This window comes from Camelina sativa, chromosome 5, assembly GCF_000633955.1.
Source record: "Camelina sativa cultivar DH55 chromosome 5, Cs, whole genome shotgun sequence".
Taxonomy (NCBI): Eukaryota; Viridiplantae; Streptophyta; class Magnoliopsida; order Brassicales; family Brassicaceae; genus Camelina; species Camelina sativa.
Genome location: NC_025689.1, coordinates 7,515,313 through 7,527,740, shown reverse-complemented (window position 1 = coordinate 7,527,740; position 12,428 = coordinate 7,515,313). Strand labels below are relative to the sequence as shown.

Sequence of the window (12,428 nt, the reverse complement as noted above, 5' to 3'; positions counted from 1 at the left end):
ATTGTAGTATCTTAAGGGTTACCATCATGGATATGAATCTTATATTAATCCTAGTTCCGGTCAGTTCTGTCCAACTTCTGTTTTTAAATATTACAATCTGCCACCATTATATTATAATCACGTATTCAAGCTCATAACGCAAGTTAGGTCCCTATTGGTTGTATCTACCGTTGACAAAACTGTAACATCCTTTGTGGTAAAAATTGGGCATGAAAACACACATAACGACATATGATAACATACAATGAACATTAAAACACGAAGCACACAAATATAGTCACACACACACAGAGATGAACAGAAACATATGACATAACTTTCCAATGGAGATCAAGCAGAAGAAGCTATGGTTTTCTTTAATTCTGCTCTCTGTAATTACTACAACGGCTTTGGGGGAATTTGGTGGACCATTACTGAAGGGTTTCTACAAAGAGAGTTGCCCTTTAGCAGAGGAAATCGTGAAGCATAACGTTGAGGTTGCTGTTCTCAAAGATCCTCGTATGGCGGCTTCTCTTCTTCGTCTTCAGTTCCACGATTGCTTCGTCTTGGTTAGAAAATCTTCCCTGTCTACTCATTTTTGATTTTGTTCCCTCTTAGATCATAACTTTTTCAAGTAGTTTTAAGGCTCTGATTCTAGCATACTTCTTGAATGGTCTGTGAATTTGCGTGTGCAAGAGTGAGATTGTTGTGCGTCGCTTTGATGTTCAATTGTGGGATTTTATCGTGGGTTTAGGGTTGTGATGCATCTGTGCTCTTGGACACACATGGAGATATGGTGAGTGAGAAACAAGCAACTCCAAATGTGAACTCTTTGCGTGGATTTGAAGTAATTGACTACATTAAGTACCTCCTCGAAGATGCTTGTCCTCTAACCGTCTCCTGTTCCGATATCCTCACCATGGCCGCTCGTGACTCAGTCTTCCTGGTAATTCCCCCTTACTACTACTCTTTAGAATTCTTCCTAATTAAATCGAAACCTATTGGGTCAAAATATCCTTAAGACACAAATATTGTTTGGTATCAACAGAGAGGTGGACCATGGTGGGAAGTTTTGCTAGGGAGAAGAGACTCATTAAAGGCAAGCTTCGCAGGCGCAAACCAATTTATTCCGGCACCAAACTCCTCCCTCGATAGCCTCATCGTCAATTTCAAGCAACAAGGCCTCAACGTTCAAGATCTCATCGCACTTTCGGGAGCTCATACAATAGGTAAAGCGAGATGCGTGAGCTTCAAGCAACGCATAGTTCAACCAAACATGGAACAAACGTTCTACGTCGATGAGTTCAAGAGACAGAGCACATTCAGACGAGTTCTACGGTCACAATGCAAAGATTCAAGCCGGGACAACGAACTCTCTCCATTGGATATCAAGACGCCAGCTTACTTTGACAACCATTATTTCATCAATCTGTTAGAGGGGAAAGGGCTGTTGATATCGGATAACGTTCTGGTCACAGAAGATCATGAGGGAGAGATCTTTAGGAAGGTATGGGAATATGCGGTTGATCAAGATATTTTCTTCATGGATTTTGTGGAATCCATGTTGAAAATGGGTAGCATTAATGTCCTTACAGGTGTTGAAGGTGAAATCAGGGAGAACTGTAGATTTGTCAATGTCTGAATTCAAAGAGTATTATCATTACAAATTGTTTTCACTTTACAATTATTCAACCAAGATTTATGTTATGAGTTTTGCCGGTTTATCAACAATTAAAATGGTCTGTACATTGGAATATACTGCTTCAGCCAAGTGTGTTTAATTAAACTCAGTGTCGTTCAGAGTTGCAATGGTCAATGTTCACAACCTCAAATTATCAGTGCAATGTTAACATTTCACATGCTCAAATTATTAGTGCAATGGTCAATGTTCAAGCAGACAACGTTAGTGAACCTGTGTCCAATCAAAATTGAAAATTCCTTGTGAACACATAAAAATTGATTGTAAAACTAATAAAAATCACGTTTATTTTATTAGAAGGGCATCAGATAATCATAAAAGTTAGCATCACATACAATCAGACGCAAATTACCCATGAAATATAATTTCATCATCTGCCCAGTAAATTTTTTCAAACAAGAAAACCAAAATCTTAAAATCTAACCAAACAAATAAAAAAACTAAAGAATCTTGAGTATCAGTTCTCCAAGGTGAATAAAACATCAATGTAATTCAGTCTCAAATAACATCAATATATGAGATTCATCCTTTACTCAGATTCCAAAAAAAAAAATCAAAATTGAAAAGAAGATTCAAGGAGTCGATCAGAACCTGTCGAGAACACAATTACATCACATGATTCAGTGGATTGACAGACCTGTGAATTTCTATCGTCACTTCGACTCCTCAAAACAAAAATATCTTAAAACTAATCTGAAAAAAGGTTTTATAATTTGACTCGAAATCCGGAGAAAAACATAACAAAAGATCTGGAAAAAGCTCAGAACTTCTTAGAGGGTTGTGTTTTACCGTCAGCGATGAGCAGATCATCTCTGGCACACGATATTTTCATCACAGCTCATCTATTAAAAATTCGTAAGCTCAAAATCAAAAACCAAACAGAACTAAACAAAATCAAAGAGATGACCAAACCCTAAAACTAATAATGAGACGGAACACGAACTATAGAGAGGCTTGTCTTAAAAAGTTGATATGGCTGCTGTCTATATATACTTATTGAAACTATACATATAGATGCCCTAATTTGCCTCCTTCTTTTGGGCTTTTTTTTTGGTTATCTATTGGACTTGGCCGTGGACTGTACAATACAATGCATAGATTTTATCTGATTTTATTTTATAATTCGACTAAGTAATTGTTTCTTTAGATAAAATATTAATTTTTATCAAATTGTGAACTAGATTTTGAGCCAATTTGCACCATGGTAAAAAAAGTATGTAGTTTGATAATATTAACTGAGAAGCTTGTGTATACCATAATCAAAAATAAGTTCAAGACAATGAGATGTGGAGCAAATAAGAAGAAAGTCCTAAGCTATCAAAAAAAGACAAAGCAATTAAATTTGGTGAAGCTCGCCGGTTAGAGCATAAACCGGGATAAATTTTCTAAACCAACCCTTCACCCGACTAACAAAAACCAAGAACCGTTCAAATGGTTGGCAATGAGAGGTCAGAGGAAGATGCTACTGACGGAACTATCATCATGGACACGCCAAATGGTCTCACCCAAAAGATTAGCCACTGATAGAATTGTCAACTGTGGGAAGTAATTCTTTTCTGCTACTGGTAATGTGTTTGTCACTATCACTTCTTGAAGCAATCCCCCTGATAATCGCTCTATTGCAGGCGGGCTTCCCATTGATTCATTCGAAACCAAACCAAAACCAAAAAAATGCTTCAGAAAATTTAATGGTGTTGAGACTTGTTCAAAAGAACAAAATGTAGGTTAATGGTTACCTGAAAACAGCGTGTGTGCAGCACGCATAGACCTCCCGAGCACCCTCCTGGTGTAACAAGGCTGCTCCTTTCACAATGGTTCCTGAGATAAAACAGAACAAGATTGGTTCTAAGAAGTTTCAGCCTGAAAAAGGAGAAGGGGGGTTTAGTGATCTTGATAGGGGTACTCCATGCCGTTTTACTAACCAGCGGTATCAATCATATCATCCACCATTATTGCCACCTTCCCTTTTACATCACCAATTAGGTTCATGACCTGGAAGGAAAGTATAACAAATATAAACTTGAGGGGAATCAAGTGGTGTTGGTGAGATAAACTCAAGACTTTGAAAGAAAGGGATACCTCAGCAACATTGTGTCCAGAACGCCTTTTATCGACAATGGCAAGTGGTGCATCTGATAATTTCTTTGCAAAAGCGCGTGCCCTGGCTACTCCACCAACATCAGGAGATACCACTACCAAATCCTCTGAGGGAATTGACTTGCTAGCAAGATAATCAAGTATCACAGGCTGCAAAAATTGAACACACAAAGGGTTAAAAGGCATTATACCAATTACGAGCATACACACACAATCATAAGAAGGGACCGTAGGTATCAAGAACATGGCTTTAAAGGTGTACCTGGCAATACACATGGTCGACTGGAATGTCAAAATAACCCATGGACTGTCCTGAATGAAGATCACATGCAAGAACTCGATCTGCACCAGCTTCGGTGATAAGATTTGCAACCAATTTGGCAGCAATAGATTCACGCCCTTGTGTCTGCAAGCAGCAAAACACATACAATTCAACCCTCCATCTCATGTCAAAGCAGCTAAACTAGAAAAGGCTGTAAACACACAAAAAAAAAGAGACTTTACCTTCCTATCAGCTCTTGCATATCCAAAATACGGAATCACAGCAGTTACTTTCTTGGCTGATGCTCTGCGGCAAGCATCTACCATAATCAAAAGCTCCATGAGGTTCTCATTTGTGGGAGTGCAAGTAGGCTGCACCAAATACACGTCGCACCCCCTAACGCTCTCTTGTAGCTGAACATAGATCTCTCCATCAGCAAATCTCTTAATATTAATCTTCCCAAGATCCAATCCCATATACCAAGCAATTTCCTGAGAAAGTGCAGGATTTGCAGTACCAGAGAACAACTTCAGCCTTGTATTGGTTCTACTGACTGATTTCTCCATCCTTGCAGATTCCAAGAACTTTGGAAGTGTCCTCTCGTTAATAATTGGGATACTTGGATTCCCATTTCCCACATTCAATGACTCTGGCATATCACATTTCTAGCAACAACAACAACAACAATAAGAAGATATAATCAGAGATTCATATGCATCAAACGAACGTATACTGAAGAAAGAGACAACCTTTTGTATAGCTATATTCGCATAATCAAAAAAAGAGACAACCTTTGTAGCTAATGCACAAATTAAAACCTCAGATATTCAAAACTAGACAAGATGGGCAATAGGGTCCACTCAATCTAGGAACCTCAAATCCGGAAAATGTAATATAGCGTAACATAAGGGATTGAAGACGACTGCTTACAACAAGAGAAGCGAAGACAGAGTTGCGGGAGCGAGACAGAGAGGTCCTGAGGGATAGAGAAGAGTTAGAGAAGAAAGTAGAAGAAGAAGAGGCCAGATACGTCGACGTTTTGGAGGCGGGAGGAAACGACAGACCCAGAGACGCCATTTTTGTTTGTATATATGTCAGAGCAATACACTCACATAAACCACCTCTTGACTCACTCAAAGCAGTAAGTATCTCCCAACAACGAATTCGAGGAAATTAGGGTTTAGGGGATTTGAGGATGTCACAGAGTAAAGAAGGAAGAAGGAAGGAATGGTTCTCTTCTTCTTCTTCTCCGAGTTTTGTGTGTTCTCGAATTTGGATTTTCAGTTCCGTTTAGTAAATAGGAAATGGTTTTTGGTTTGGTTTGGTTGGTGGTGTGTACAAGTTGTTTAGTAAACGACATCGTTTTTTATGAGGCATCACAAGCATGTCCTTTGGATTAATGGATTGGAGACGTCTGGCTGGACTTTTCTTGAAATAACTTTCCAATAACTCTTTTTACTTATTGGATTTACTTGGTCAATACATTTTGCATATACGAATTTCTCAAAAGACTTTTTATTTATTTATTTAGAATGTTTGACTTTAAACTTGTATTTGCATTTTATTTGTTAATGATTATGCATGTGTGTTTTATTAGTGTCAAATTTCTTAACCGATACAAATTAATAGTAAAACATCAGTTTGTTTAATCGATATAAAACAAGTAAATAGTTATATCAGTTCTTATAATGAGAAATCATATAATTAACATCACTTTTTATTGATGTAAATTTGTATCAGTTTTTTTAAGTAATATTAGTATAAATCCATATAAATTATAAATTATATCGATTGTTTAAGTGATGTGTAAAAATTATATTTTGTATCAATATTTTAAAGTGATGCAAATTAATATAAACTTATACTAATTATTCTGAATTGATGTAAGTCAGATTACTGATGGCATCAATTATTTGAATTGATGTTAAATTTTATTTTTTTTGTATCATTCATAAAAAAGTAATTCAAATTTAAATCATTCATTTATTTGACACAAATTAACTGATGCAACATGCCTTTTTCGTAGTGATATTCTTGCTTAGATCTTGATTCCGTCGGCGGTCAGCATCTGAGTGGACTGAGATTTTGAAAGCTTTCAATGAGCTGAAAAACTCAAATTCCATGTTTTCGATGTAGCGATCGTTAATTTATGACACCGGCGACTCCAATGTAATCTCCGACACCGACAACTTTGATGTAAACGCCTACACCGGCAACTCCGACGTAACCACATCTGATGTAATATATGACATCGGCGACGTGAACTCTTTAGAGTTTCACATGAATTCTTTAGAGCTTCGAACACATTTGGTTCAGATGAATATGTGGAATCTTTGCAAAAGTTTGGTGAATAAATGTTTAGTTATCAATGTCAGTACTTTTTTTTTAACCTCTAAAAGACTAGAATGTTGAATAAACAAATAGCTATATATGGTTGATAAAAAAATTCAAAAATACCTTATTTGTAGATGATTTATATAATAGCTTTATGGAATAATCTGGAATAATATAGAATTAAATTGTGTATTGTAATTTTAGAAAGAAAGAAAATTAAATGAAATAAATAATCTAAGAATAGATAAAAATATTACTATAATATTTTAGGTGGTTATAATTTTGCATTCATATCATGTTTTCAGGTGGTTAATTCGATTTTGTACTCAAATGCATCTTGATGGAGTGTATTTTTTGTTGATTATTTACAAAATAATGGAACTGTGTATTTTTGTTTTGTTTTAATATCAAATATGCAACGAGAATCTTGATAAAGTGTAATTTTTGACCCTTTCCACTTTAAATTGATGGTGTTGATGTGTAAGACTTATATACTAGGAGGGGGTATGCATTGTTCGGCTCTTAAGTAATTTCTAAATTGCAAAACATGTAATGATCAAAGACTTATATACTGATGTCCTATGCATAGTTAGCCTAAAAATTGATACTCTAATAATAAAAAATGTTTTCTCATCAATAGCCTAATAATCTTTGATTATTTGAGTAATAACTGATGTCCTATGCTTTCGAGTAAACAATGTCGTTGCAAATCATTATTATTATTATATATAATTTTAAGTATATGATTTTAAACTAGCTAATAATCTTATTATGGGTAAAGAAAAGTTATTATGTTATTGTCTTATTGAGTTAGTCATCATATGCTTGGAAAAATATTTTATTCGTAGGATACAAGAAACCAATCAAGTCTTAGTTTTAATAGTCAGAGTTTTGGCTTTGAAAGAGATAAAACATGAAATTTCAGTGTTTCCAGTTCCTACCACTTTGACTGCAATGATGGATTGGAATTTATTGGTATACCAAAAACAAATGTGATATACGGTTAATTCCTCGTGCCAATTAAGTATTTAACCCTTCGGAACCGGAGTGGGTAGATTCGGTTCACAATTGGAATTTTCAAAAAAAACCAAACCGGTTTTAATTCCTTATGTTTCGGTCTAATCCATTTCTCTCTTGCGCCAAATCTAAAACAATGGCGGTTCTGGAAGCTGCTCTCTCCGTCCTCTCACTCTCTTCCTCTTCTTCTTCTTCTTTCTCTAAACCTTATCTCTTTCCTCAACGGTCTAAACCTACCGCCTTTAGTCTTCGGATTCCCAGTAATATATCTCCCGTTTTCTCTCTCAATTTCCCTCTAAGTTCCGGCGGCGATAATAACTCGCGGCGGCTCGTCTCCGTACTATGTTCCGTCGCGGAGAAAGAAACATCGGCGGAGGAAGAAACGTCGCAGGATGAGAAGACTGACGAAACCCAGAAGTCAAATCTAAAAAGGAAGCTTTTTGTATTCAATCTTCCTTGGTCTATGAGTGTTCATGACATCTCCGACCTCTTTCGACAATGCGGGACTGTGAACAATGTCGAGGTCTTTTCTTCTTTCTCTAAAAGCATTTCAATTTCTTTTGTGTTATTATGAATTTGTTTCACCTCAATTTTGAATTTTACAGATTATAAGGCAAAAAGATGGGAAGAATCGAGGGTTTGCTTTTGTAACAATGGCATCTGGAGAAGAAGCTCAAGCTGCTGTTGATAAGTTCGATGCTTTTGTAAGCTTCAACCTTTTACATTCTTCTATCACCTAAGTTTATTTCATTGTCCTTCTTTAATGTCCTGTGTTCTTAGTTTCGGAATCCTTTAGTTTAAGTCATTGAGTGCGGTTTGGTTAATTTCATTCAGTATCATAGAGAGAAATAAGAAGTTATTGTAAGTACTTAAAACATATATTATGTTGAATTGTTAACTGATCCTTGATGTTAAACAAGCTTCTATGTTGTTTGTTTTTTAGGAAGTCTCAGGGAGGATCATAAGAGTGAACTTTGCTAGAAGGTTCAAGAAGCCTACTCCAAAACAACCAAATGCTCTTCCTTCTCCTCCCGCTGGAGAGACTCGTCACAAACTCTACATATCTAATCTCGCTTGGAAAGCAAGGTCAACCCATCTCCGTGAGCTTTTCACTGCTGCAGATTTCAACCCGGTCTCAGCTCGGGTTGTTTTCGCTGACCCTGAAGGAAGATCTTCCGGCTATGGCTTTGTCTCTTTCGCTACTAGAGAAGAAGCTGAGGATGCAATCACCAAACTCGATGGGAAGGTATAATTATAAACTTCTCGTTTTTCATACTTTAATTTCCGAACTGCTATTTGCTTCTTTAGCTCTTGAGCATGTAAAGGGTTTTCATCACAGTTTGGTTTTTTCTATAGGAGATAATGGGCAGACCTATCATTCTGAAGTTTAGCTTGAGAACGGCCAGTGAATCTGAAGGTGTAGAAGACAACAACACTTCTGAAGATAGTGACAATGTAGAAGACGACAGTTCTGAAGATGGAGACACTGCAGAAGACAACAACAACACGTCTGAAGAAAAACCGGTGGAGTGACTCTTATTATTTTCTCGGTTATCCGATAAGAGCATGAAAACCTGACTAGAGATCTTATTACAATTTTGAAATTTCTACTGCTACTACAAAGAACACAAAATTGAAGATGTAATAGAATTTATCAGTAAACTAGACTTCAATCCTGCTAATGTATGATGAATCACCTAGCCATAATGCTTCATTATACCGAGTAAGTTCGTCGAATGAGACACAGCTTCCTGTTTGGTAATGCCTTCTTTTCATCTTCACATTGACATCTGTCGTCTTAACCATGAAATGTCCAGTAGAATGTGACCTCGAGAATCGCCAAGCCGATGCTTCCACTATCCTTTTGCTTGAACCAGTGGTAGGAAGACTTTCTTCTTCATGGTTTATGTCCTCAATAGTAATCGTGATTGTGTTGTGCAAAGATTCATGGCTTCCAGATCCGACAAGGCCAGGGTCTAGCTCACACCGGCAAACAGGACAAGTCTTGTGTAACTCGAACCAAAGATCAATGCAATTTGAATGAAAGGGATGGCGACAAACCGTTATCAGCCTAACTGTGTCTTCATCTGTAAACTCTGACAAGCAAATAGCACATTCTGTCCCGTGATTCTTCATTGTTGCAGATGAATATCGGAACATGGGAAATGATCGGATGATAAATGGGTCTAGGCCGGTATTTTCAGGTGGAGTGGCTACATGGATTAAGTCAGCGTAAGGTGTTCGCTGAAGGTTCCAAGTTGAAAATAATCGGTTCAGGAGAAACTGCCAGAAGAAAAGAGAAAAGAAACCGGCAAAAATCACAAAGAGAAGCACGCCAGTCAAAATTGCGGTGACTGGCATGGAAACGCTAGGAAAAACATCAGCATCTGGTATTAATGTTGTTGCCGACATTTGAAGGTTGGAAAGCTCCCCCCAGCTTCTCTACCAGTTTCGTAGATTGCTTGGGAAATAAGGAAGGTTTGTTATAAGAACTCTTTGCAAGTGAAGACATAAAGTTCAATTTAATAGAGAGAAATGAGGAGAAAGAAGTGGCTATGTCTGAGAGACAGAAGTGTCTTTGCTTAGCATTTTGAGCGAGTCTTCTGTGACAGTTTTTTTTATATAAAAATCATTGTCTTAAAAATAATACATAGTCAAAACGAAAAAACAGTTTTTAAAACAAAAATATTGACCGATGGAATAGGAAATAGAGGAAAAAAAAGTTACCAATAATGGTCCGGTTTACAAGTACGAAACATGATTAAAGTTCGGTTTGATCTGCTACAAGTTCAGATTTAGTCATTTAGAATTGGCATAGAAAGAGAATTAAGATGATTCCACAAGAAAGAGAAGAGCGAGTTGTTGTCTTTGTTAAGTCACAATCTACAACAACAAAAGAGAGGATGCTAATATGTCAACATAGTTACAACTCTAAAAATGCTAATCCCTTGGTCAACATTATTCAATATCATCGATCCAATCACCATAAACCCGACTGATCTTATCCGGTCCTTTCCATTTCCGTTGAGTTCTGACCCCTTTTGGTTTCTGCATAACAGCACTCAATGTCCGTTGAGACGGGACTCCAGGAGAAACAAGGTTAGTCACTGTACTTCCTTGTCCCGTCTGCTTTGTGGCCGGAGTGGTGGATGTTCCGATCTTACCTTCTCCTTCAACAAGGCCTCCTCCAAAATTGTGCAACTCTGCAAAAAAATATCATAAAGACTCAAACTTTTAGCTAGCTACGGTTGAAACTTTCTGCATTACCATGGCCAATTATGTTAACAAGCAAATCAAGAACCTATTCCAATCAGAAACTGATTGACATAAACCACACTGAAACATTTCAACCGTCCTACTCGATTTACACTAAGTCCATAGTGTTCAAGGCTTCAAGCTAATTTTTCATCAATCATTCAAAGCTAACAAAGCCAGTTCTAGTGTTCAAGCATTATCTCTCAGTCAATTCAGCATCCATTACCCTGTGGTGACACTCTAAGTCTAATCACACAATCCATCAAGCAACACTGATTGAAACTCATTTCTATTATTCTGTACTAACATTTTGAAGCACATTAGGGTTGCTGATAGATGAAAAAGGCCAAAACTTTACCTGAAGCTCCATGAGCAAAATGACAGTTAGTACCAAAAGGACAATAGCCAGTAATCTCCCACTTATTGCAAATCCTTGTCTTCCAATTTGGAGGCTTCAAAGTCTGAGCAACATTGCCACCACCATCACTAGCAGCAGCACCACCATAACCACGAGGGCCTAAACTAATCGCAAAGCTCTCTCTGTTCCTTAAAGCTTCCGTCGCAGCAGTCTCCTGCCGATTAGGCGGCGGCGGTGGACGACGGAGCTCTTCCGAGCTGTGAGCAAAGTGGCAAGAGCTGGCGGCGTAAGGGCAAGTTCCGGTGCGGAATTTGAAGCAGAGCTTCGTCTTGAAGAACGATTTCCCAATCTCGGAGGAGGAAGATCGTGTCTTCTTGCTCGGAGACTCAGCATCGTCGGGGTGCATTGCCCAGACACGGTTGTAATCATCCTCAGTGGCCCAGACGGAACTGTCGCTGCCGGAATTTGGAAACCTATTCTCCGGCGGAAGGTCGTTGGTGGTTTTCACGTGAACTACATCGCTGCCGGAAGCTCGACGGTGACTCATCACGTCGGAACCCTAAAACCCTAATTTAGTAAAACAGGAGCACAAAAATGTAAAATCTCTCGATTTCTTGACAAGAAAAATGGATCGAACAAGAAATGGGAGAGAGCAAGAGATGAAGTACAAAAGACGAGTGTCGGATGAAGAAGAGGGAAGTAGAAAGTAAAGAGTGATCCCACTGACTAAATCCATTACTTAAGTTAATCATTTTAATACAAGGTTCAAAAAGGTGATTAGCTTAAATTAATGGTCATTAACACAAAGAATGTTCTGAAAGCGAAATCCAAATATTGGTGGATTAGGCTATTTCTTACAGTATTCACTTGGATTGGTTGTTTAATCAATTCAACTTTACTTAAACAACCAATATTCCAAGTGAATACTGTAAGAAATAGCCTAATCCATCAATATTTGGTTTAATAGCGAAATTAAGCTCTATTTAAGTTCCAGTTCCTTGAAGATTATATATGGTTTTACTGGCTTAAAATCGTTTCATTATGTTATTATTATATGCGGAATCCAAAGCAATCTTCACAGTGTTGTTGAGTAGCAATTATAAAGCATGCATAGCTCCAAAAGATTGTGAATTCATCGTAATAGATGTACTAGTGAAATTTATAGATGATTCATAATTAATTTGATACTAAACACTTTCAATACTATATTACAAGAAATTTTAGCTTATCGGTTTTGATGGATGCACGTTTATGACGCGCATATTGCACTAAGAATTTCAAATAGTATATTACGCGCATAATGGAACTCCACGTAGTAATTTAACAACCTGTAGCCAGTTTAGTCATAAGTTATGCATGATTGATTAGTGCAATTTCTTTACTATACTTAAAAATGATTAGTAAACAAAATGACATTTATAATTGAA

General features: G+C 37.3%; 5 protein-coding genes across 5 annotated transcripts; 2 read left to right on the top strand and 3 right to left on the bottom strand.

Moving 5' to 3' along the window:
• Nucleotides 252-1,788, top strand: LOC104786016 (peroxidase 20). The gene is made up of 3 exons (XM_010511320.2): nt 252-548; nt 734-925; nt 1,028-1,788. The coding sequence occupies exons 1-3, from the start codon at nt 324-326 to the stop codon at nt 1,619-1,621; spliced, it is 1,011 nt and encodes a 336-aa protein (XP_010509622.1). The 5' UTR covers nt 252-323; the 3' UTR covers nt 1,622-1,788.
• On the bottom strand, nt 2,905-5,320 carry LOC104786015 (ribose-phosphate pyrophosphokinase 1, chloroplastic). Its single transcript, XM_010511319.2, has 7 exons — nt 4,968-5,320; nt 4,280-4,702; nt 4,038-4,181; nt 3,758-3,925; nt 3,601-3,670; nt 3,415-3,496; nt 2,905-3,308 (listed from the first exon to the last, which is right to left on the bottom strand). The coding sequence occupies exons 1-7, from the start codon at nt 5,112-5,114 to the stop codon at nt 3,128-3,130; spliced, it is 1,215 nt and encodes a 404-aa protein (XP_010509621.1). The 5' UTR covers nt 5,115-5,320; the 3' UTR covers nt 2,905-3,127.
• On the top strand, nt 7,504-9,063 carry LOC104786013 (RNA-binding protein CP31B, chloroplastic-like). Its single transcript, XM_010511316.2, has 4 exons — nt 7,504-7,911; nt 7,994-8,092; nt 8,332-8,634; nt 8,745-9,063. The coding sequence occupies exons 1-4, from the start codon at nt 7,525-7,527 to the stop codon at nt 8,919-8,921; spliced, it is 966 nt and encodes a 321-aa protein (XP_010509618.1). The 5' UTR covers nt 7,504-7,524; the 3' UTR covers nt 8,922-9,063.
• On the bottom strand, nt 8,996-9,920 carry LOC104786014 (RING-H2 finger protein ATL28). The gene has a single exon (XM_010511317.2). The coding sequence runs from the start codon at nt 9,798-9,800 to the stop codon at nt 9,051-9,053; it is 750 nt and encodes a 249-aa protein (XP_010509619.1). The 5' UTR covers nt 9,801-9,920; the 3' UTR covers nt 8,996-9,050.
• Nucleotides 10,168-11,701, bottom strand: LOC104786012 (zinc finger CCCH domain-containing protein 28-like). Its single transcript, XM_010511315.1, has 2 exons — nt 11,002-11,701; nt 10,168-10,591 (listed from the first exon to the last, which is right to left on the bottom strand). Exons 1-2 carry the CDS (start codon nt 11,546-11,548, stop codon nt 10,347-10,349), a joined length of 792 nt encoding a protein of 263 aa, XP_010509617.1. The 5' UTR covers nt 11,549-11,701; the 3' UTR covers nt 10,168-10,346.